A 24651-nucleotide genomic window follows, 5' to 3' on the forward strand; every position below is an offset into this window, starting at 1 on the left:
AGAGCCCAATGTGGGGCTCAAACCCACAAACCATGAGATCATGACCTGAGCTGAAGTCAGACGCTTAACCAATTGAGCCAGCCAGGTGCCCCTGTACAGACATAATTTAGACCTGGAGCCCATCCTACAGAAGTCTGATAGATATGAGAACTTATGCAGAAGGGAAATGTCTTACCTAAGCTCTGTGACCTTGGCCAAATCATTTCTCTTGGAAGGCCTCAGTTTTCTCCAGCTCATAATCTATATATTATTTTTCATTAAGGTAAAATACACATAACATAAAATTTACTATTTTGGGTCTTTTAAAGTATAGAACTCAGTGCATTTATGATGTTTTACAACTATCACCACCATCTAGTTCCAGAACTTTTTAATCACTCCTAAAAGAAACCCATACCCATTAGCAGTCATTCCTCATTCCTCCCTCATCGCAGTCCCTGGGCTCCATAGTATTTTGTACACAGGTCTGCAGTTGGAAGGTAGATGATAGGGAAGGAATATTGTTTAGTAGGAGCTGAGGTCAGGGAGAGGCATATGACTGGAGTAGCCACAGGAGAATACCTTAGCCTGGATAGGGACTACAAGGAGTTAGAAATACAAGGCAGAACCCTAAACAAGGAGCAGGCCAGATTTGGGACAGTGGTAGAGTTCTGCAGGATGAGATAGTGAGACCCTGCCAGTATAGTAATAAATGGCATGGCCTAGACAAGATAACAGTTCTGATTTCAAAGCCAGTGTTTTTCCAGGTCACTATGCCGAAATAGGTTTTCTGAATGTCTGTCAAATATTGTGAACTTTCTGGAAGATGAATAACTCAGGTCAGCTTGATTTCAGCATCCTCCCTTAGTGCGGCTTTCATCCTGAAATCAGAGAGGGCAGGGTTTTGTACTTCCATATCTGGATAGTTTAACTAGAACCCTTATCTTTCTTTTATCCCAAACAGACTGCAAATCAAAGGAAATACAGATAAAATGAACATTTAAAGGTCCTGGAAGTCAATTAATATGTATATGTCTACACATGTTATTTGTTTGCTGCTACTCCCCCAAGAGCACAAGACCCTGCACATAATGTTTGTGAAATAAATCCTGGGTGATTTAATTTGGCACAAGTATTATTTTTGTGGCTATTTAACTAATATAAACCTAAATTCTATCAAGTTCTAACCAGGCAATAGGCCAATGAAAACCAATTAAAAGGAGAAGACTTAGGTGTAATATGGGGCATAGTCTGTTTCAGAGAAATCTAATGGTTTTTTTTTTTTGGTCACAATTATACTATTAAATATAGATTTGAATAGATATTTGAATGCCTACATATTGAACATATATACTATGGAAAGTATTTGAAATATTTGAGGGTACTTACTTGATTTGAAATATTTTTTCAATGTTTAAAAACTTATTTATTTTTGACAGAAAGTTTGTATATATTTAAGGTATACAATTTAATATTTTGGTATATGTATACATTGTGAAATTATTTTCACAAACTTCTTAACATATCCATCACTTCTTGTAGTTAACTATTACTATTACTTTTTATGTAAGAACACCTGAGTTTAATTCTCAGAACATTTCAAGTGTATAATATATTATTATTACCTATAGTCAACATGCTATACATTAGATATCCAGAATTTATTCATCTTATAACTAAAAGTTAGTATCATTTGATGGATATCTTCCCTTTTCCCTGATAGCCATCATTGTACTTTCTGTTACTATGAATTTGACTTTTTTTTAGATTCCATATATAAGTAAGATGAAGTGATCTTTCTGTATCTGGCTTATTTCACTTAGTTTAATATCCTCCAGTTGCAACCAAGTTGTTGCAAATACCTGTATATACTTTTTTAATATATTGGGGTGCCTCAGTGGCTCAGTTGGTTATCTGACTCTTGGTTTTGGCTTCAAAAGACATGGGATTAAGCCCCATGTTGGGCTCCACACTGAGCATAGAACCTGCTTGGGATTCTCTCTCTCTCCCTCTGCTCCTCTCTCCCACTCGCTCACTCTCTCCCTCTCAAATAAAAAAAAATAATTAAAAAAATTTTTAAAGTTAATTTAAAATAAAAAATAAACAGTACTATTCCCTTGTTTATGTATTCCATTTTGTGGAATTTTCTTTTCCATTTATCTATTGACTGGCATTTATGTTGTTTCCCTATCTTGGCTACTGTGAATAAAGCTGTAATGAACATGGGAGTGCAGATTTCTCTTTGAAACAGTGATTTTATATCCTTTGGATATATGCCCAGAAGTGGAGTTGCTGGATCATATAATAGTTCTACTTTTAATTTTTTTGAGGTACCTCAAAACTGTTTTCCATGATGGCTGTACCAATTTACATTCCTACCTATAGTGCACAAGGGCTCACTTTTCTCCACATCCTCACCACATTTCTTATCTTTTGACTTTTTGACTAGCTATGCTAACATGTATGAGGTGATATCTCATTAATGTTTTAATTTTCATGATCTCAGGTCATGATCTTGAGTTCAAGCCCTGCATCGGGCTCTGGGCTGACAGCTCAGAGTCTGGAGCCTGCTTCGGATTCTGTGTGTGTGTCTCTCTCTGCCACTGCCCTGCTCACACTCTGTCTCTGTCTCTCAAAAAGTGAATAAACATTAAAAATTATTTTAAAAAATGTAGTTTAGGTCCAATGTTTCCTTATTGATTTTCTCCTGTATGATCTATAAATTGTTGAAAGTGGGATACTGAAGTCCCCTACTATTATTGTGTTGTTATTTCTCCCTTCAGATCTGTTAATATTTGCTTTCTATATTTCAGTGTTCCAATTTTGGGTGCACATGTATTTACTATTGTTATTCCTCTTGATGTATTGATCCCTTTATGATTATATAATTACCTTCCTTGTCTCTTATTACAGTTTTTGACTTCTAATCAACCTTTTTTTTTTCTGATATAGTTATAACTACCCCTACTCTGTTTTGGTTTATATATTCATGGAATATGTTTTTCCATTACTTTCAGCCTAGATGTATCCTTTTTTTCTTTTATTTTTTTAACTCAAGTATAATTAACATACAGTATTTTATTAGTTTCGGGTGTAAAATATAATGATTCAAAAATTCTATATATTTTTAGTGCTCATCAAGATAAGTGTATTCTTAATCCCTGTTATGTATTTTACCTATCCCCACACCCACTTCCCCTTTGGCAATCACCAGTTCATTCTCTGTATTCAATAGTCTATTTTTGTTTGTCTCTTTTTTTGTTGTTCATTTGTTTTGTTTCTTAAATTCCTGAATAGACATTTTTCCAAAGAAGACATACCAATGGCCAACAAACACATGAAAAGATGCTCAACATCTCTATTCATCATGGAAATGCAAATTAAAACCACAATGAGATATTACTTTACACATGTCAGAATGCATAAAATCAAAAATACAAGAAATAACAAGTGTTGGCAAGGATGTAGAGAAAAAGGAAACTTGTACACTGTTGGTGGGAATGCAAATTGGTGCAGCCATTGTGGAAAACAGTATTCAGGTTCCTCAAAAAGTTAAAAATAGAATTACCATATGATCCAGTAATTACACTTTCACATATTTACCCAAAGAAAATGAAGACACTAATTCACAAAGATATATGAACTCCTATGTTTATTGCAGCATTATTTATAATAGTCAAGATATGAAAGCAACCCAAGTGTTCATTGATAGCTGAATGGATAAAGTAGATGTGGTATATATATATATATACACACACACACACACACACACACACACACACAATGGATTATTACTCAGCCATTAAAAATTCATGAAATTTATGGGCTACTGGGTGGCTCAGTCAATTGAGCGCCCAGCTTTAGCTCAAGTCATGATGTTGCAGTTTGTGAGTTCAAGCCCCGCCTTGGGCTCTGTGCTGACAGCTCAGAGCCTGGAGCCTGCTTTGGATTCTGTGTCTTTCTGTTCCTCCTCTACCTGTGCTCTCTCTCTCTCAGAATAAAAAAACATTTTTAAAAATCATGAAATCTTGCCATTTGTACCAACATGAATGGACTTAGAGGATATAATGCTAAGTGAAATAAGTCAATCAAAGGAAGACAAAAAACATATGATTTCACTCATATGTAGAATTTAAGAATCCTTAAATATATCTCTAAAGCTTAAGTCAACCCCATAGCCAGCATATAGTTGGGTCTTGTATTATATCCATTCAGTCACTCTGTGTCTTTTGATTAGAGATTTTAATCAATTTCCTTAAAGTAATTATTGGTAAGTACTTATTATTGCCATTTTGTTCATTGTTTTCTGGGTGTTTTATAGATTCTTTGTTTCTTCCTCTCTTGCTCTCTTCCTTTATGATTTGATTATTTTCTATACTGGTATACTTTGATTCCTCTTTATCTTTTGTGTATCTACTATAGATTTTTGTTTTATGGTTGTCATAAGGCTAACACAAAACATCTTAAGAGTTTTAATAGTCTACTTTAAGCTAATAACAAGTTTGTCCTAATACAAAAGCTCAACACTTTTACCCTCCACACACATTTTATGTTTTTGATATCATTGCTTATATCTTTTCTGTTTTTATTTAAATTCCACTTAATTAACATACAGTGTAATATTAGTTTCAGGTGTACAATATAGTGATTCAACACTTTCTTACATATTTTTATATTGTGTATCCATTAACAAAATATTGTAGCTATAGTTATTTATAATGTTTTTGTCATTTATTCTTTATACTAGAGTTAACTGATTTACATACAATTCTATTAGAGTATTCTTAGTTTGACTATATATTTACATTTACCAGTGAGTTTTATGCTTTCATACAATTTTGTGTTACTAGTCAGCATCCTTTCTTTTCAGCTTGAAGAACTCCATTCCTTGTAATACAGTTCTAGTGGTGGTGAACTTCAGCTTTTATTTATCTTAAGAATGATGAATGGATAAAGAAATTGTGGTTTATATACACAATGGAATACTACGTGGCAATGAGAAAAAATGAAATATGGCCTTTTGTAGCAACATGGATGGAACTGGAGAGTGTGATGCTAAGTGAAATAAGCCATACAGAGAAAGACAGATACCATATGGTTTCACTCTTATGTGGATCCTGAGAAACATAACAGAAACCCATGGGGGAGGGGAAGGAAAAAAAAAAAAAAAGAGGTTAGAGTGGGAGAGAGCCAAAGCATTAGAGACTGTTAAAAACTGAGAACAGGGGCGCCTGGGTGGCGCAGTCGGTTAAGCGGCCGACTTCAGCCAGGTCACGATCTCGCGGTCCGTGAGTTCGAGCCCCGCGTCAGGCTCTGGGCTGATGGCTCGGAGCCTGGAGCCTGTTTCCGATTCTGTGTCTCCCTCTCTCTCTGCCCCTCCCCCGTTCATGCTCTGTCTCTCTCTGTCCCAAAAATAAATAAAAAAAACGTTGAAAAAAAAACATTTAAAAAAAAAAAAAAAAAAAAAACTGAGAACAAACTGAGGGTTGATGGGGGGTGGGAGGGAGGGCAGGGTGGGTGATGGGTATTGAGGAGGGCACCTTTTGGGATGAGCACTGGGTGTTGTATGGAAACCAATTTGACAGTAAATTTCATATATTAAAAAAAAAAAATTAAAAAAAAAAGAATTAAAAAAAAAAAAAGAATGTCTTTATCTCTCTTTCAGTTGATTTTGATGGCTTTGCTGGGTGAAGTACTCTTGGTTGGCAGTACTTTTCCTTTTTTAAAAAATAAATTTGTGATTTTTAAAATTTATTTTGAGAGAGAGAGGGAGGAAGGGAGAGGGAGAGAGAGGAGGAGAAGAGAGAGAATCCCAAGCAGGCTCCACTCTGTCAATGCAGAGCCCAATGTGGGGCTCAAACCCATGAACCAAAGTCAAGTGTCAGATGCTTGACCGACTGAGCCACTCAGGTGCCCAGGCTGGCAGTCTTTTTCTTTCAGTAATTTGAATAAAGCATCCCACCTTCCTGGCCTGCAAGGTTTTTGCTGAGAAATGCATTGATAGCTTTATGGGAGTTCTTTTGTATATGAAAAGCTCCTTTTCTCTTCTGCTTTCAAGATTTTCTCTTTGTCATTAATTTTTGACATTTTTATTATAATGTTTCTGAGTAAAGTCTTCTTTGGATTGAACCTGATTAGGGACCTTTGAGCTTCAAGTACCTGGATGTCCATATCGTGCCCCAGATTTGGGAAGTTTTCCTCTATTGTTTCTTTAAATAAGCTTTCTGCCAGAGGCATCTAGTTCCTGCCCCCTATACATTTTGAACACTTTTGTTGTCAAATTTTTTAATTTTTAATATTTCATTAATTTTTTTAATGTTTATTTTTGAGAGAGAGAGAGAGTGAGACAGAGCATGAGTGGGGGAGGGCCAGAGAGAGGGAGACACAGAATCCAAATCAGGCTCCAGGTTCTGAGCTGTCAGTACAGAGCCTGACGTGGGGCTCGAACCACTAACTGTGAGAACATGACCTGAGCCAAAGTCAGGCGCCTAACCTACCAAGCCACCCAGGCGCCCCTGTTGTCAAATTTTTAATGCATGCCAATCTGGTGGCTGTAAAATATCATCTTATTGTGGTATTACATTACACTTTTAATATTTCTGAACAAAATGAGCATATTTTCATAGGTTTATTATTCATTCATAATTCCTTATCTGTAAATGTATCTAAAGTTTTTTCCCATTTTTTCCTAATGTGTTGTTGGTGTTTCTTTAATTTTTAAGACCTTCTTTATACATTTTGGGGACTAATAATTTATGCAAACATTTCCTCCCAGCTTATGGCTTGTCTTTTACTTTATTTATGCTATCTTTTTAGAGAGAAGTTCTTAAAGTAATGAAACTTATTGACTTCCTTCTTGTTTTTGCTTTTTTTTTTTTGGTTTCTTAAGAAATTTTCTGAGGCCATAAAGTCATTCTTCTAAGTTGTTTTTTGAAAGTTTTTATAGCTCTGGGTTTTTTTTAATTTTTAAAATATTTATTTTTGAGAGAGAGAGAGCATGCGAGGAGCAGAGAGAGAGAATCTGAAGCAGGATCCAGGCTCTGAGCTGTCAGCACAGAGCCTGCCATGGGGCTCAAACTCACAAACCGTGAGATCATGACCTGAGCCGAAGTCAGAGACTTAACTGACTGAGCCACCCAGGTGCCCCTTTATACCTCTGTTTTTAATTTTAAGTATTTAATCCCTTGGTAATTTGTTATATATGGTGTGATAAAGGGACCTGATTTTATTTTCTTCCATTTATTAAACACACTCTTATTTTCTTAGTAATTTGCAATGCTAGATCCTGCTGTATCCTGTTCTCATATATATTTGAATTTCTGGTACTTTACAGTTGGTTCCATTGGCTTATCTTCATTATTATAGTTCTACTATAACTATAATATAGTCTTGGCTATAACTATAATAATGTCTTGGCTATTCTTTTTTTAAAATTTATTTGTATACCTTTTATAATGAGCTTATTACGTGTTCCAAAATCCCCATTGAGATTTTGGTTTGAGTAAATTTAGTCACTAAATCAAACTAAAGAGAATTGATATTTTTATAATATTGAGGCTATCTAAAAGCATGTTTTCACTCTCCATTTATTTCAATTTTAATGTCTCTCAAAAAACTTATTTATTTTCTTCAAAGTGCCTATGAATATTTTCTTTGATTTACTTTTAGCAGTTACATATTGTTTTATAATTATAAATAATATCTTTGTAAAATCATATTTTTCTCTAGATGATATTTAGTAATTTACAAAAATTCTGTTTACTTTTGTATGTTGATTTGACATCTGCCAACTTTGCCAAAGGCATCTAGTTTTGCTGATTAGGCATATTTATGTCTATGAAGTGTTTCCCTGTACCCCACACCAATTCTGGCTTGAGCTCTCACCTTAGGATGGTTTGTCACAAGCAAAAGATATCAATATCTCCAATTCAAACTGTCTGCCTTAGTAGGGGCTGTTTAGAGTCTTCCTGTCAATGAAATGGCATTTAGAATGTGAGAGATTTGTGAAAATTATGAAGGCAGTTACAAAAATACCACCAAAATCCATTTCCTGGCTAGAGACAACAATTTTTTCCCAGATAGCATGTTGCCTTGTGGTTCTAGGACAGATGGTGTCAAATTGGAGGATAATAATAACGGCTAATACTTGACTCTGTGCCAGGGACTGTTCTAAGGGTTTCATATGTATTACCTTATTTAATCTTCATAATGGCCCCATAAAGTAGATTAATATTATTCTCTATATTTTATAGATGAGGAAACAGTATCAGAGATATTAAGTAACTTATTCTACATTACTCAGCAAGGCAGTTGTAGAGTCAGGATTTGAACCCATGTTCCCAAGTCTATACCCTTCAACATGTCATAGATTGTCTCTCTTGATATTGTCCTGAATCTTCAGACTTTGCTTCAATCCTGACTGCTTCCTGTTCAGTGTGAAGCATCCATTGCCCTCTCTGGCCTTGAATGTCTCATCTAGGATATAGGACTAATAAAGGTATATGTGTCTGCCATACAAGGCAGTTTTGAAATGAGAAAATCCTGTTCTTGAACGAAGCTTTCAGAGAAGCCAGGAACAATAGAAGAATGATAGAAAATGATAGGGAAGGACTTCTTGTGCAGAGGGTGAAGGACAGCCATTAGAATGATACAGGAGTAGAGGTGGGAATAAGTAGGATGTGTTAGAATGACCAGCAAGAGAGGCCTGGCTCATGTTATGGTCTCTGTTAGGAAGGAATGGAGTTCAGTGAGCTAGGTCCATTATAACATGTTAATAGATAACCATGAATGCTGAGATGGGATATCCACGTGGGTCTTGTTTTTGTCTTTTATCTTTTCCTTTCCTTTCTTTTTTTTGTCTGTTGTATAAACAAAATTTTCATTGCTCAGGTTGAAGCTTATTGCTCATTGTGTGTATGCTTGAAAAGGAGAACAATTTGTTAGCAGCCTTATTATAATGATCTTTCATGTGACAGTTATTAAATCTCTTCCCCTTGAGGGACAAAGAATGGTTTCTGTGCCTGATTATACCTGCCATGCTGTTTGGCTTTGTGCTAGATAGAAACATAAAATGCTTCCTGGAATGCATGCTCAGGGATCTCTAAGCATGCCTGATTCTCCTGGAAGCTGGGATTGAGACTCCAGAACAGAGGCAGGATATGTGTGCAAGAAGTGGGAGCTGTGCCTACAACACACTAGGTTTATTTCAGTTTCCCACATCCACCTTTGCAGCTACTGTCATTGTTTGTTGTGGCACAGAAGGGTGTTTCAGTTACCTTTGTTATAGGAGAGTTCATTTCCTACAATCCCACTCTTTTGTCTGTGTTTTGCCCTTTTGCTGAGTTTTTTGGCTGGGGCTTTCATAAAACAGAAGTACATTAGAGGGCCCTGCTCATGTTTAGAGTTATCTGAAAAAGGAAAAGCCTGCCTTAGGAGATAGTGATCTCATCATTAGTTGTGTTCAAGCAGGAGGGCTGGGCAATTGTCGGCAATGGACATTGTCACTGGAGTTAATGTATTGATAAAGGGGCTGAGTGTAGTATGGACTGGATGACCTACCATTTCCTTTATAACTCTTATTCCACAACTCTGAGATTCTATTATTTAATGTGACTGGTAGTAACACTTCACTTTCTTGGAGGATGGCTCATGTTTTATTCCTCTCTGGCTGGCTAGATTTGATCTTTGAAAATATTGAGCTGACATTTAGATAATTTTGCTTACCCATTCTCTTCTCAGAAACATCACACTGCTAGAGCTGGGGAGAGGCTGGCTTTCTGTGACACTGCTTAAGCCCCTGTTGAACTCTTCACAGGTACTAAGGCATAATGCCAGGACCTGAGAGAGCTGGATATTATGGCACCTCTCCTTTAAGAACTACCAAACCATTTGCAGGGAAAGGCTACTAAAGAGGTTTAAAAGTATGTACCAAAGGATGAGTTAGCATGAGTTTAACATGGAACAATGAGTTCACTGGATTATGTGTATAGGCACATAAATGCATGGGGAAAGGTCAGAAAGGATTATACAAAACAATTTATAACCATAGTTTCTTTAAGAAAGGTGGAAATAACTGGGATGATGAGTGGTCAAAGGGGAACTTTCACCTTATCTAGACTATTTTGACTTTTTCTTTTTTAAATTTAAATCCAAGTTAGTTAACATATAGTGTAATAATGATTTTAGGAATAGAAGTTAGTGATTCATCATTTGCATATAACACCCAGTGCTCATCCCAACAAGTGTCCTTCTTAATGCCCCTTGCCCATTTATCCAAACCCCCCACCCAACACCCCTTCAGCAACCCTTTGTTCTCTGTGTTTAGTGTCTCTTACAGCTTGTCTCCCTCTCTGTTTTTATCCTATTTTTGCTTCCCTTCCCTTATGTTCATCTGTTTTGTATCTTAAATTCCACATATGAGTAAAGTCATCTATTTGTCTTTCTCTGATTGACTTACTTCGCTTGGCATAGTACAATCTAGTTCCATCCATGTGGTTTCAAATGGCAACATTTCATTCAGTTTGATCACCGAGTAATATACCATTGTGTGTGTGTATCTGTCACATATATTCTTTATTCATTCATCAATTGATGGATATTTGGGCTCTTTCCAATAATTTGGCTGTTGGTGATAGTGCTGCTATAAACTTTGGGGTGAATGTGCCCCTTCAAAACAGCACTATTGTATCCTTTGGATAAATACCTAGTAGTGCAATTGTTGGGTCATAGGGTAGTCCTACTTTTAATTTTTTAAGGAACCTACATACTGTTTTCCAGAGTGGCTGCACCAGTTTGCATTCCCACCAACAGTGAAAATGTGTTCCCCTTTCTCTGCATCCTCGCCAACACCTGTTGTCTCCTGAGATATTAATTTTAGCCATTCTGACTGGTGTAAGGTGGTATCTCATGGTGGTTTTGATTTGTATTTCCCTGATGATGAGGGATGTTGAGCATTTTTTCATGCGTCAGTTGGCCATATGGGTGTCTTCTTTGGAGAAGTGTCTATTCATGTCTTTTGCCCATTTCTTCACAGGATTGTTTGTTTTTTGTATGTTTACTTTGATAAATTCTTTATAGGTTTTGGATACTAACCCTTTATCTGATATGTCATTTGCAAATATCTTATTCTTACATTCCATTGGTTGCCTTTTAGTTTTGTTGATTGTTTCCTTCGCTGTGCAGAAGCTTTTTATCTTGATGAGTTCCCAATGAGTTCATTTTTGCTTTTGCCTCCCTTGCCTCCAGAGACATGCCAAGTAAAAATTTGCTGCGACCAAAATCAAAGGGGTTGTTGCCTGTTTTCTCCTTTAGGATTTTGACGCCTTCCTGTCTTACATTTATGTCTTTCATCCATTTTGAGTTTATTTTTGTGTATGGTGTAAGCAAGTGGCCCAGGTTCATTCTTCTGCATGTTACTGTTCAGTTTTCCCAACACCATTTGCTGAAGAGACTTTCATTTTTATATTGGATATTCTTTCCTGCTTTGTCAAAGATTAGCTGGACATATGTTTGTGGGTCCATTTCTGGGTTCTCTATTCTGTTCCATTGACCTATGTGTCTGTTTTTGTGCCAGTACCATACTGTCTTGATGATTAAAGCTTTGTAATACATCTTGAAGTCCAGGATTGTGATGCCTCCTGCTTTGGTTTTCTTTTTCAAGATTGCTTGAATTGCCCTATTCGGGTTTTTTTCTGGTTCCATACAAATTTTGGGATTGTTTGTTCTAGCTCTGTGAAGAATGCTGGTGTTTTTTGATAGGGATTGCATTGAATATGTAGATTGCCTTGGGTAGTATTGACATTTTAACAATATTTTTTCTTCCAGTCCATGAGCATGGACCATTTTCCCATTTTTTTGTGTCTTCTTTAATTTCTTTCATAAGATTTCTATAGTTATCAGTGTATAATTTTTTTACCTCTTTGGTTTGGTTTATTCCTACATATTTTATGGTTTTGGGTGCAAGTGTAAACGGGATCAATTCCTTGATTTCTCTTTCTGCTGCTTCATTATTGATGTATAGAAATGCAACCTATTTCTGTTCATTGATTTTATATGCTGCAACTTGGCTGAATCCATGTATCAGTTCTAGCAGTTTTTTGGTGGAGTCTTTTGTATTTTCCACATAGAGTATCATGTTGTCTGTGAAGAGTGAATGTTTGACTTCTCCCTTGCTGATTTGGATGCCTTTAATTTCTTTGTGTTGTCTGATTGCTGAGGCTAGGATTTCCAACACTATGTTGAATAACAGTAGTAGAGAGTGGACATCCTTGTTGTGTTCCTGATTTTAGGGAGAAAGCTCTCAGTTTTTCCCCATTGAGAATGATATTACCGGCACTCTTTCATATATGGCCTTTATGCTCTTGAGGTGTGATCCTTCTATCCCTACTTTCTTGAGTGTTTTTGTCAAGAAAGGACACTGTATTTCATCAAATACTTTCTCTGCATCTATTGAGAAGATTATATGGTTCTTATCCTCTCTTTTATTGTGATGTATCTCATTGATTAATTTGAGGATATGGAACCAGTCCTACATCCCGGGCATAAATCCCACTTGATCGTGGTGAATAATTCTTTTAATGTATTTTTGGATCGGTTGGCTAGTATCTTGTTGAGAATTTTTGCATCCATGTTCATCAGGAAAATTTGTCTGTAGTTCTCCTTTCTGGTGGGGTCTTTGCATTTCTATTTATTGGAACAGCTTCAAAAGAATAGGTGTTAACTCTTCTTTAAATGTTTGGTAGAATTCCCTTGGAAATCCATCTGTCCCTGGAACGTTGTTTGCCTGGAGATTTTTTATTATTGATTCAATTTCCTTACTGGTTATAGGTCTGTTCAAATTTTCCATTTTTTCCTGTTTCCATTTTGGTAGTTTATATGTTTCTAGGCATTTATCCATTTCTTCCATATTGTCCAATATGTCGGCATATAATTGCTCATAATACTCTCTTACTATTGCTTGTATTTCTGTGGTATTGGTTGTGATCTCTTCTCTTTCATTTGTGATTTTATTGATTTGTTGTCCTTTCTTTTTTCTTTTTGATCAATGTGGCTAGGGGTTTAGAAATTTTGTTAATTCTTTCAAAGATCCAACTCCTGGTTTCATTGATCTGTTTTACTGTCTTTTTTTTCCTTTTGATATCATTGATTTCTGCCTAATCTTTATTATTTACCTTCTTCTGCTGGTTTTGTTATTTACTGTTCTTTTTTGAGATCTTTTAGATGTAAGGTTAGGTTGTATATTTGAGACCTTTCTTCCTTCTTTAGGAAGGCCTGCATTGCTATATACTTCCCTCTTATGATGGCTTTTGCTGAATCTGAGAAGTTTTTGGCTGTCATGTTTTCATTTTCATTGGCTTCCATGTACTTTTTAATTTCCTCTTTAATATATTGGTTAATCATTTATTCTTTAGTAGGATCTTCTTTACTCTTTAAGTGTTTATGGTTTTGCTAAATTTTTCTTGTTGATTTTGAGTTTCATAGCATTGTGTTCTGAAAATATACAAGGTATGATCTTGATTTTTTTGTGCTTAGGGCTGATTTGTAACCCAGTATGTGATATGTTCTGGAGAATGTTTCATGTGTACTTGAGAAGAATGTGTATTCTGCTTTTTTAGGATGAAACATTCTGAATATATCTGTTAAGTCCGTCCGGTCCAGTGTGTCATTCAAAGGCATTGTTTCCTTGTTGAGTTCCTGCTTCGGAGATCTGTCCATTGCTGTAAGTGGGGTGTTAAAGTCCCCTACTATTATGTACTATTATCAATGAGTTTGTTTATGTTTATGATTAATAAATTTATATATTTGGGTACCTTCTTGTTTGGGGCATAAATATTTACAATTGTTAGATCTTCTTGCCGGATAGACTCCTTAATTATGATACAATGCCCTTCTTCATCTCTTGTTACAGTCTTTATTTTAAAATCTGGTTTGCCTGATACAAGTATGGCTACTAGAGCTTTTTTTTTTATTACCATAAGCTTGATAGATGGTTCTCTATCCCCTTACTTTCAATCTGCAGGTATCTTTAGGTCTAAAATGAGTCACTTATAAGAAGCATATAGATGAGTATTGCTTTCTTATCCATTCTGATACCTGATGTATTTTGATTGGAGCATTTAGTCCATTGGCATTTAGAGTTAGTACTGAAAACTGTGAATTTTATGCCATTGTGTTGCCTGTAGAGTTTTATTTTCAGGTGATGTTCCCTAGTCCTTTCTAGTCTTTGTTGCCTTTGGTCTTTGTTTTGTCTTTTCTCCACTCAAAGATTCCCCCTTAAAGTTTCTTTCAAGGCTGGTTTAATGGTCATGAACTCCTTTAGTTTCTGTTTGTATGGGAAACTCTTATCTCTCCTTCTATTTTGAATGTTAGCCTTACTGGACAAAGAAGACTATCTTGGCTGCATATTTTTCTGATTCAGCACATTGAATATACCTGCCACTCCTTTCTGGCCTGCCAAGTTTCTGTGGATAGGTCTGCTGCAAACCTGATTTGTCTTCCATTATAGGTTAAGGACTTTTTTTCCTTTGCCACTTTCATAATTCTTTCCTTGTCTGTGTGTTTTGTGAATTTGACTATGATATGCCTTGGTGATTGTCGATTTTTGTTGACTCTAATGGGAGTTTTGTGTGCTTCTTGGATTTCGATGGCTCTGTCCTTCCCCAGATTAGGAAAATTTTCAGCTATAATTTGCTCTCATTAGCCTTCTTCCCCTTTTTCTCTCTCTTCATCTTCTGGGACTCCTATTATTCAGATGTTATTCCTTGTTAATAAGTCACTGAGTTCTCTGAGTCTTGTATTGTGATCTTTGCCTTTGTTTCCCTCCTTTTTTCTGCTTCATTTTTCTCCATTATTTTTTTTGTATATCACTGATTCACTGTTGTGCTTTGTACATCCTTGCTGCTGTGGCATCCAATTGAGATTGTATCTCGGTTATAGCATTTTTAATTTCATCCTGACAAGATTTTTCTTCTCTTATCTCCACACAAAGGGATTCTATGCTTTTTCAACCCCAGCTAGTATTCTTATTATTGTAGTTCTAAACTGTATTTCAGATATCTTTCTTATATCTGTTTTAAGCCTCTGGCTGTCATTTCTTCCTGTTCTTTCTTTTGAGGTAAATTCCTTTGTTTTGTCATTTGGGAGGAAGAAAAAATTAATAAATAAAAATTAAAATTAAAAAAATAAAAAACAAAACAATCAAATAAAGGAAGCTAGATCCTGGCTGTGTTTTGGTCTGCGTGTTGAAAGACACTTGATAGAATAGAGGAAAAAGGGAAAGAAAAGTAGGAAAATAAAAATAAAGGTAAGAAAAATTTAAAAATTAAAATTTTATATAATAGAATAAAATGAAATAAAAAAATGAAATAGAATAAAAAATAAAAATAATATAGTGAAAAATAATTTAATTTTTTAATTAAAAAAAGAAAATAAAATTTTTTCTTCTCTTTCTGTATCCAAGAAAAAGAAAGGAAAAACAATTAAACAAGGACAGAAGAGAAGCAAAAGAAAAAAGTGAGCTAATTAATAAACCAGCAAACAGAATGAAACCCAAATGAGGTTACATCCCATTTCCCCTAGAACTCAAATCATGAAACTCTTTATACACTAAACAGGATGAGGGACTTGTGCTGGTATTCTAGGGGATGTGCTTGGAGGCACAATTGGGTGGGGATTGGAGTAAAGTCTCCGTTCTCCACTAGGTGGTGCCCCTTAGCCTTACTGGGGTGGATCAGTGTGGCACATGTGTGTGTGCTGGGAGAGGTGGAAATGTCTTCACCCAGCTCTCTAGTCTCAGGAACAAGAACTTCGAGTTCTCAACATCCTGTGATCAAGCGCTCCTCCTTTGTCTCAAGCCTCTGTCAACTCCCTGCCTCTATCCTGTCCATGTCCAAACTGTCTGCCTGCCAGGTGGCACCTCCCTCTAGAGTTTTATCACAGATGAATTGTGTTTCAAAACCCCACACTTCAGAGGCCCCTGTGTCTTGGACCCATGCTCTGGGGGAGGGTCTTGCTGAGCAATGGCTGGGTTCTGGCTTGCCCCGGAAAATGTTAGTGTGATTGCACAGTGATAGACGTTCAGAAAGCATGGAAAATCACAACAGACAGCTGGCACCAGGTTTTACCACACTCTGGTGTCTTTGTCCCAATACCAGCAAACGTGGTGTCTTTGTCCCAATACCAGCAAACATGGCTGCTTTCTGGGGTTCCCTGGAACCTTGGCCTGTTCGGAGGCATATGGCTTCTACCAAATGCACTCCAAGCAGGGGAACCACTTCTCCCTCTCTGGCACATGGACCCCTCAGACCCCACTGCCTGCTCCTGGGGATTCACCCTACTTACTCACCAGAGCACTGAGCTCCAGAACTTCAGACTCTGTGCTCCACTGTTTATAGAATCCTAATGGTATTGAAACCCTCTCCTTTCTTCCCATCAGTGATTTTGGGGAACAGATTTATTGTTCAATCCCCTGTGTTTCACCTTTGTCTTTCTCTCCAGCTGCTTTCAAGGAATGTTTTTCCTGCACTCTCCCAATGCACTGTACTCTCCCCTTTTCTCTGTCCTCTCCCCACAAAAACAGCTCCCTACCCTCCATGGCTTTTCTCTCCCCCAGTTCACCTCTCTGCACCATGTACCTGTCAAGTTCTGTGGCTCAAGTTATGCAGATTGTTGTGTTAATCCTCAGATCAACTCACTAGGCATGTAAAATCTTTTGGTGCTAATCTAGCTGCGTTTCAGGGATGAGACAGGCTGAGGGGCTCCATGCTGCCCCGCCATCTTCCCCTAACCCGCCTAACTTTTTATTTTTTACAGTTGCCATGTGACAAAAATTTACCATTTTAAAGGGTACAATTTAGTGGATTTTAGTACAGTTGACTTAACACAGATTTAAACAGTGTGGGTCCACTTATACATGGATTTTTTGATAAATATAATATAGTACTATAAATGTATTTTCTTTATGATTTTCTTAACATTTTTTCTCTCGCTCAATTATAGGAGTGCGGTATACAATACATATACAATATATGTATTAATCTACTGTTATTGGTAAGGATTCTGGTCAATAGTAGGCTATTAATAGTTAAGTTTTGGAGTCAAAAGTTATACACAGATTTTTGACTGTGTGGGAAGTTGGTGCCCCTAACATATGCATTGTTCAAGCGTCACCTGGGCATTAATTGTGCAACAATCACTACTATCTATTCTAGAACATTTTCATCACTCCTCAAAGGTAACCCTGCAACCATTAGCAGTCATTCTCCATTCTCCCACTTCCCCCAGTCCTGGAAACCACTAATCTGTTTTGTGTCTTTTGGGCATTTCATATAAATGGTGTATAATATGTGGTTATTTGTGTGTCTGGCTTCCTTTACTTAGCATGGTGTCCTTGAGGTTCATTCATATTGTATTTTATTCCTTTGTATTGCTAAATAGTATTCTATTTTGTGTTTGTGTACGTGTGTGTTCACATACATACCACATTTATCTATTTATCAGTTGAACTTCTGCATTGTTTTCACATTTTGGCTATTATGAGTAATGCTGCTATGAATATCTGTATACCAGTTTTTGTGTGAACTTATATTTTCAGTATTCTTGAGTATATACATAGGAGAGGAACTACTATGTTAAATTATGTGGAAACTATAATTTAACTTTTGGAGAAATTGCCAAATTGTTTTCCATAGTAGTTTTACCAATTTACACTCCTATCAACAGTGTATGAAGGTTCTAATTTCTCCATATCCTCATCACACATGTTATTATCCATTTTTTTATCATAGCCATTCTATTGGGTGTGAAGTGATATCTCATTGTGATTTTGATTTGTATTTCCCTGACAGCTAATGGTGTTGAGTGTCTTTACATGTATTTATTGGGCATTTATATATATATCTTCTTTGGAAAAATGTTCAGATGCTTTGCCCATTTTGAAGTGGTATTTGCCACTTTATTCTTCAGTTCTATATATTCTGGATACTAGGTCCTTATCAGATATAGTATATTCAAATATTTTCTTCCATTCTATGCATTGTTTCACTTTCTTGATGCTATCATTTGCAAAGCAAAAGTTTTTAATTTGGATGAAGTCTATTTTTTTTTTCATTTATGTAAAAAACTGCATAATCCACAGTCACAAAAATTTTCTTCTGTGTTGTGTTTGACATGTTTTGTAATTTTAGCTTTTACATTTAGGCCTTTAATCCATTTTGAGTTAATTTTCACATATTGTGTGAGGTATGGGTCCAGGTTTATTCTTTTGCCTGTGGATATCCAGTTGCCCAGCACCATTTGTTGAAAAGACTATACCCTCCCCTTTTGAATTGTCTTGATACCTTTGAAAAAAATATCAGTTTAGCATAAATGTTGGGTATAGTTCTTTTTTAAGTTTATTTATTTGAGAGAGAGTGTGTGCACAAGTTTGGGAGGGGAAGAGAGAGAGAGTGAAGGCGAGAGACAAGCCCAAGCAGGCAGTGTGAAACTGCCCAAGTGTTTTCAGTGCAGAGCCTAACGTGGGGTCCAATCTCATGAGCCGTGAGATCATGACCTGAGCTGAAACCAAGAATCAGATGCTTAGCCAACTGAGCCACCCAAGCGCCCCTAGGTATATTTCTGTACTCTCATCTATTTCATTGATCTTTGTATCTATTCTTGTGACAGTACCACTCTCTCTTGGTTACTAAAGGCTTATAGTAAGTTTTGGAATCAGGAAGTGTGAGTCTTTCAACATTGTTCTTCTTTTTCAAAATTGTTTTGGTTATCCTGTGTCTCTTAAATTTCCATATGAAATTTAGAATAAGCTTGTCAATTTCTTCCAAGAAGCAAGCTGAGAGTTATGATAGGGATTGTGTTAAATCTGAATCAACTTGCAGAATATTACCATCTTAATGATATTAAATCTTCCAATCCATGAACATGAGATAGCTTTTTATTTAGTTAGGTCTTCTTGACTTACTTTCAACAATGTTTTGCAGTGTTCAGTGCACAAATCTTGCACTTCTTTTGTGAAATGTATTCCTGAGGATTTTGTTCTTTCTGATGCCTCTTAAATTGGATCGTTTTCTTAATTTCATTTTCAAAAATACATTTGGCCTTTGCATATTGATCTTGTATCATGCAAAATTGCTGAATTAATTTATTAGTGTATATGTGTATATATATAAAATCATGTCATATATGAATAGTTTTGATTTTTCTTTCTAATCTGAATGCCTTTTTTGTCTCCAGTTGTTCAAGCCTTCAGTACAAATGTTGCATAGAGGTGATGTTTGTTTATGACTGTAGGATGAAAATGTTCAGTCTTTCACCATTAAGTATATTAACTATGGGTGGTCCATAAATTTCTACCAGCTGATTGAGAAAGTTTCTTCTCTGAAAGGGTGTTGGACTTTCCCAAATGTTTTTTCTATGTCTATTGACATGATTATGTATTTTTCAAACCTTTATTCCATTAATATGGTGTATTACATTGACTGAGTTTCATATGTTGAATGAACCTTGCATTCCTGGGATTAATCCCATCTGATAAACTGGATTAAATACACACACACACACACACACACACACACACACACACACTACTGGATTTGGTCTGCAAGTATTTTGTTGAGAGTTTCTGCATTTCTATTTTTGAAAGTTAATGAAATATTGATGTTAATTATTTTTAAATGTTTTGTAGACTTCACCAGTGATGCCATCTCATACTGATTTTTTTCCCATGTAAGGAGTTTTTAATTAGTAAACCAATCTCTTTGCTTCTCATAGGCCTATTCAGATTTTCTATTTTTTATCAGTCTAGGAATTTATTTCATCAGGCTATCTAATTTGTTGGTGTACAGTTGTTCATAGTGTTCCCTTTAATCATTTTTTTAAAAAAATTCTGTTATATTGGCAGTAATATTTCCTCTTTTATTCCTGATTTTAATAATTTGAGTCTTCTCTTTTTTCTCTATTTTAACTTTTTACAAAGCTAGTGTATTCCTGTATCAATTATGTAATTAAAAAATAAAACAATGGAAGATACATATAAAATAGAAAGGCATATCAAAATGGGGATCTGGGTAAGTTGGTAACTCCCTGGCAGTCATTTCTCCTCTATGGGCCTAGGTTTCTTCATCAGAAAGTTATTATATTGGTTCATTGTTGCTGAAGTGGTTGAAAGTCTCTGTACTTTCAGATTATTTACATGATCAAATGTGGGATTAAATAACATAGTTGGGAGTATTTGTGGGCAGAAAGTAGACAAATTTTGGAGAATCCCGGTATTCCTGAAGGACATAGTAGAGAAGCTAAGTATCGAAATGCACATTGAAGCTGAGTTATGGTAATATTTGAATTCCAGGGTGAGAGATTTGAACTTGGTAACAGGGAACTATTGAGGATTTTGGAGTGTGAGAGTAGATAATCAAAGTGATATTCAAAGAAATTGGTCTGGTAATGGTATATGGGAGGGATTAGAGCTGGAAGATAACCCAGAGAAGTCATCTAGGGAATGGGGGTCATGACAGTAGGAATGGAAAAAAAAAGAGATGAGAACCAGAGATATTTGGAAAGCACTCCCTGGAATGGCTAAGGGGGCAGGGGAGGGAGGAGTTAGCTGTCTTGTTCACTCTGTGTCTCTCATAATTAGTGGTGAGGCACAGAATAGGTCCAAAATATATTTATTTGTTAAATTGAATTGCATTAACCCAGCTTTGCTTAGAGTTCAATGAAGGCTGAAGAAAATAGTCTTCAAGTACTCTGAGAGGACTTCCAGGAAAGCCTTCCAAGTTGCTAGCCTCTAGACACTCTATATTCACACCCCACTCCTGCAAATATAATGTACTCCTTCCCTCTGGAAGTGTTCCAGAGAGTCATCTAATTCCAGCCATCCAAAATCCAATATTTTGAATGGGCTTGTCTTAAACTCCTGAGAAGAAAAGAAATGTTTTTCTTTTTAATCTCTCAAAGGCCTGCCTATGGTAACCTTCTTGTTTTGCTTTAATTTAAATTTTACTTAGTTAACATACAGTGCAATATTGGTTTCAGAGTAGAATTCAGTTATTCATCACTTACATACAACACCCAGTACTCATCACAAGTGCCCTCCTTAATACCCATCACACATCTAGCTCATCTCCCACCCACCTCCCTCCATCAATCCTCAGTTTGTTCTCTATCATGAACAGTTTCTTGTGGTTTGTTTCCCTCTCTCCTCTTTCCCCCAGGCCCCTTCCCATATGTACATCTGTTTTGTTTCTTAAATTCCACATATGAGTGAAATCATATGGTGTTTATCTTTCTCTGACTGACTTATTTCACTTTGCATAATACATTCTAGCTCCATCCATGTCGTTGCAAATGGCAAGATTTCATTTTTTTGATGGCTAAGTAATATTCTAATATATATATATATATATATATATATATATATATATATATATATACCACGCCTTCTTTATCCATTCATCAGTTGATGGATATTTGGGCTCTCTCCATAGTTTGGCTATTGTTGATAATGCTGCTATAAACATTGTGGTGCATGTACCCCTTCAAATCTGTATTTTTGTATCCTTTAGGTAAATATCTAATAGTGCAATTGCTGGGTCTTAAGGTAGTTCTATTTTTAGCTTTTTGAGGAACCTCCATACTGTTCTCCAGAGTGGTTACACCAGTTTGCTTTTCCACCAACAATGTAAGAGAGTTCCCCTTTCTATGCATCCTCACCAACACCTGTTGTTTCTTTTGTTGTTAATTTTAGCCATTCTGACAGGTGTGAGGTTGTATCTCATTCTGGGAAAAGAAAAACAAAACTGAAGGTATAATATTTCTAGATTTAAAGCTATATTACAAAGCTGTAGTCATCAAGACAATGTGGTGCTGGCACAAAAACAGACATAGACCAATGGAACAGAATAGAAAACCCATAAATGGACCCACAACTATATGGTCAACTAATCTTTGACAAAGCAGGAAAGAATATCCTATGGTACCATTTTTTATAGCAAAACTTAGCTTGCTTTGTGGGAAGCTGGGAAAAGCTAGTGAATTATTATAGGATGAAGCTTTTATTGTTTCAAAGAGATGACATCATGTATATGATGTGCTTACTTCAATGCCTTAGAATCACCTTTGTGAACAGATCTGTTCCTTGACCAATCATCCCTCATCATTTCCTACTGATTATACGCAAGGGAAGCTATCAGCATATTGAGGACACAAAGTTGACCTTTGGAAGCTGGAAAGATATTTCCAATAGAACATTTGTAGAGGGTGATAAGTTCTGAATAGAGATACATTTTTGCACATGTGGCTGTGTATGCGAAGTGCATTAAAAGAAGTCAGCCCTATTTTGGCCTGTGGAAAATAGGTAGATTATATGCTTGTGACATCTCTAGGCTTTCTGGGTGGTAACCATGCTCCTCATCCTCTGTGAGGCAAAAAGAGAGGGGAGAATACACAGAGTTGAAAAGTAACTACTGTTCCTGTAGCTCCATCCCAAAGCCTCTGTCCTCCTACGGCCACTCACTAATAGGGCCTTTCTGGTGGCAGAAATAATAATGCATCTAAATTTCTTGATCTCAGCTTCTTGAGGCAGGAAAGTGGAAAAAGCTGGGGGGTTATAGAGGGCAAAGATAGATTGTTGATTAAAGCTGTTGAGACAACTGACAAGCTCTTTGGTTAATTCCCCTGGCAGATTTTACCACTATTCCTAGGGTCCCACCCTTCCTTTTTTCCTTGATACCCTGACTTTCCTCCTTCCTAGGAATGGGGTAAAATGAGCCATCTTCCTGATTTAAGTTGTCATCTCAGATCCAGAAATATCTCACTCAGCCTCCCCAAAGGAGGTTTTTCTGCATCCCTTTGCCTTCATGTGTTGGAATGGGTAGTTTCAATGTCTACCAACTGTACTTATTTATGATGATTCTGATAATTCTCATCTCACCTTGGCCCAATACCTTCCTTACTCTTTTCCTGTTTTCCTTAGAATCAGAGGTGCAAAGATGCTAGCACAGTGGTTAAGAGCACAGGCTCTGAAAGTCAGATCACCTGGTTCCTGTCCCAGCTCTTCTGCTTTCCTAACTGTGTGACTTGGGACAAATTACTTAACTTTTTTGAGCCTCTGTCTCCTCTTCTGTGAAATAGAGGTAATAATGGAAATGCCTAGTAGGACTGAGTAATACAATTCATTGAAAACTGTTAGTATAGTAGTTGCTGTATAGTAAGTGCTCAATCAATAGCTATTGCTATTATGTGTGTGGGGACATTCAGTCATTTCCACTCTAATAACTTTATATACTCAAGGCATGTCAGATTTTAATTATTATTTGTGCATCTTTTGATGTAAATCAACACTGAAGGTCCTGTTTTCAAAATGCCCACTCCAGTATCAAAATTTGGTCTCCATGATCATAGGTGTTGTGTTTGATCCAGATGTGGCACAGACCCAACCATGTATAGCTTAGTCTTTTTATCCAGCTGTGCTGCCTAGATATGCTCAAGCATGAATTAGTTATATTTTCCATAACTCCTTTCTCCTCTGAAACCTTAGATGAGAAGCCTCTCAGAGATGACTTTTCCTTCTTCAAAGTTCTATCCTTCTGCATCCTCCATTTTACAGATAGGTCATCAGAGGCCTAGAGAGGATTAAACTCATAGATAGGGCCTGAAAGTCACCCTAAAGCCAGGCTTGACATTCAGTTTACAGGGGCCTCTTGTCAAATGGTCTCTGAATACTTGAAGAATTTAGTTTATCATTTTTCTACTTGACTGGAAACTTTTCAAAGAAGGAAACTATTATTCTTCTTCTGCCTGCTTCCACAGCTCTGGGTGAACCAGGAGGATGGGGTAGAGGAAGGGCCCAGTGATGTGCAGAATGGGCACCTGGACCCCAACTCAGACTGCCTTTGTCTGGGCCGGCCACTACAGAACCGGGACCAGATGCGAGCCAATGTCATCAATGAGATCATGAGCACCGAACGTCATTACATCAAGCACCTCAAGGACATTTGTGAGGTAGGCCCAGCTATGATAGTTTATGTGGGGGAACCCAGGGTGTAATAGAGGACATTTTCATGAAGAACCAGCAACTCTGCTGAGCTTTACCTGTGACAGTCCCAAGATGTTGGAAAGAGCAGCTGGACTGGCCTCTTATATTCTGTTCAATGGGTAAAACAGGTCCCTTGGAGTTTCTCAGTCCCTATCTCAGTTTCTCTCTTTCTCTGTCTACCTGTCTAATGTTCATCTTTTATCTTCATATTCCTTATTTCTCTATCTCTCCCTGCCTCCCTCACTTTATCTTCCCTTCCCTGAATCTCTATCCCTATCCTGTTGGCTTCTAATTTGGTTGTTGCCACCCCATGGAAATGCCTGACTGCATTGATTAAAGCAAAACACATCTCCCTCCAACTCAGTGGTTTACAAACTTGAATGTGCACTAGAGTCCCTGGAGAAACCTGTTAGACATGCAGATTCCAGTCCCCTCCCTCTCTTCAAAGTTGTGAATTCTCACTCTGGATAAACCAAAGGCATCTCTATATTTAGCAAGCATCCCTGGTGAAACTGGTGCTATTGGTCCTCCTCCTTCACTTGAAGAACACTGGTTTTGAGTTATGTCAGAAGAGTTTATGGGGAGGAATCTACAGGAGATAAAGGCTGAGTGGACAATTCTCAGCTCTTTCAATATGCTCCTTT

At 36.7% G+C, this 24651-nt stretch overlaps 1 protein-coding gene across 11 annotated transcripts in view; it reads left to right on the forward strand.

The window, feature by feature from the left end:
- Positions 1–24651, forward strand: part of ARHGEF9 (Cdc42 guanine nucleotide exchange factor 9) — a 197470-nt gene that overhangs the window by 74489 nt on the left and 98330 nt on the right. For 9 of the 11 annotated variants that reach the window (XM_081793603.1, XM_081793604.1, XM_081793609.1 and 6 more), the window contains one exon: positions 23782–23973. The exons of 1 other annotated variant lie outside the window; for it this stretch is intronic. In XM_081793603.1, the coding sequence (XP_081649729.1) occupies positions 23782–23973 (192 nt within the window). Of the gene's footprint in view, positions 1–13597; positions 13697–23781; positions 23974–24651 lie in introns of those variants that run through there. One more of the 11 variants, XM_081793613.1, reaches the window with a different exon arrangement.

Source organism: Panthera onca, chromosome X (assembly GCF_046562875.1).
Source record: "Panthera onca isolate mPanOnc1 chromosome X, mPanOnc1 haplotype 2, whole genome shotgun sequence".
Lineage (NCBI taxonomy): Eukaryota > Metazoa > Chordata > Mammalia > Carnivora > Felidae > Panthera > Panthera onca.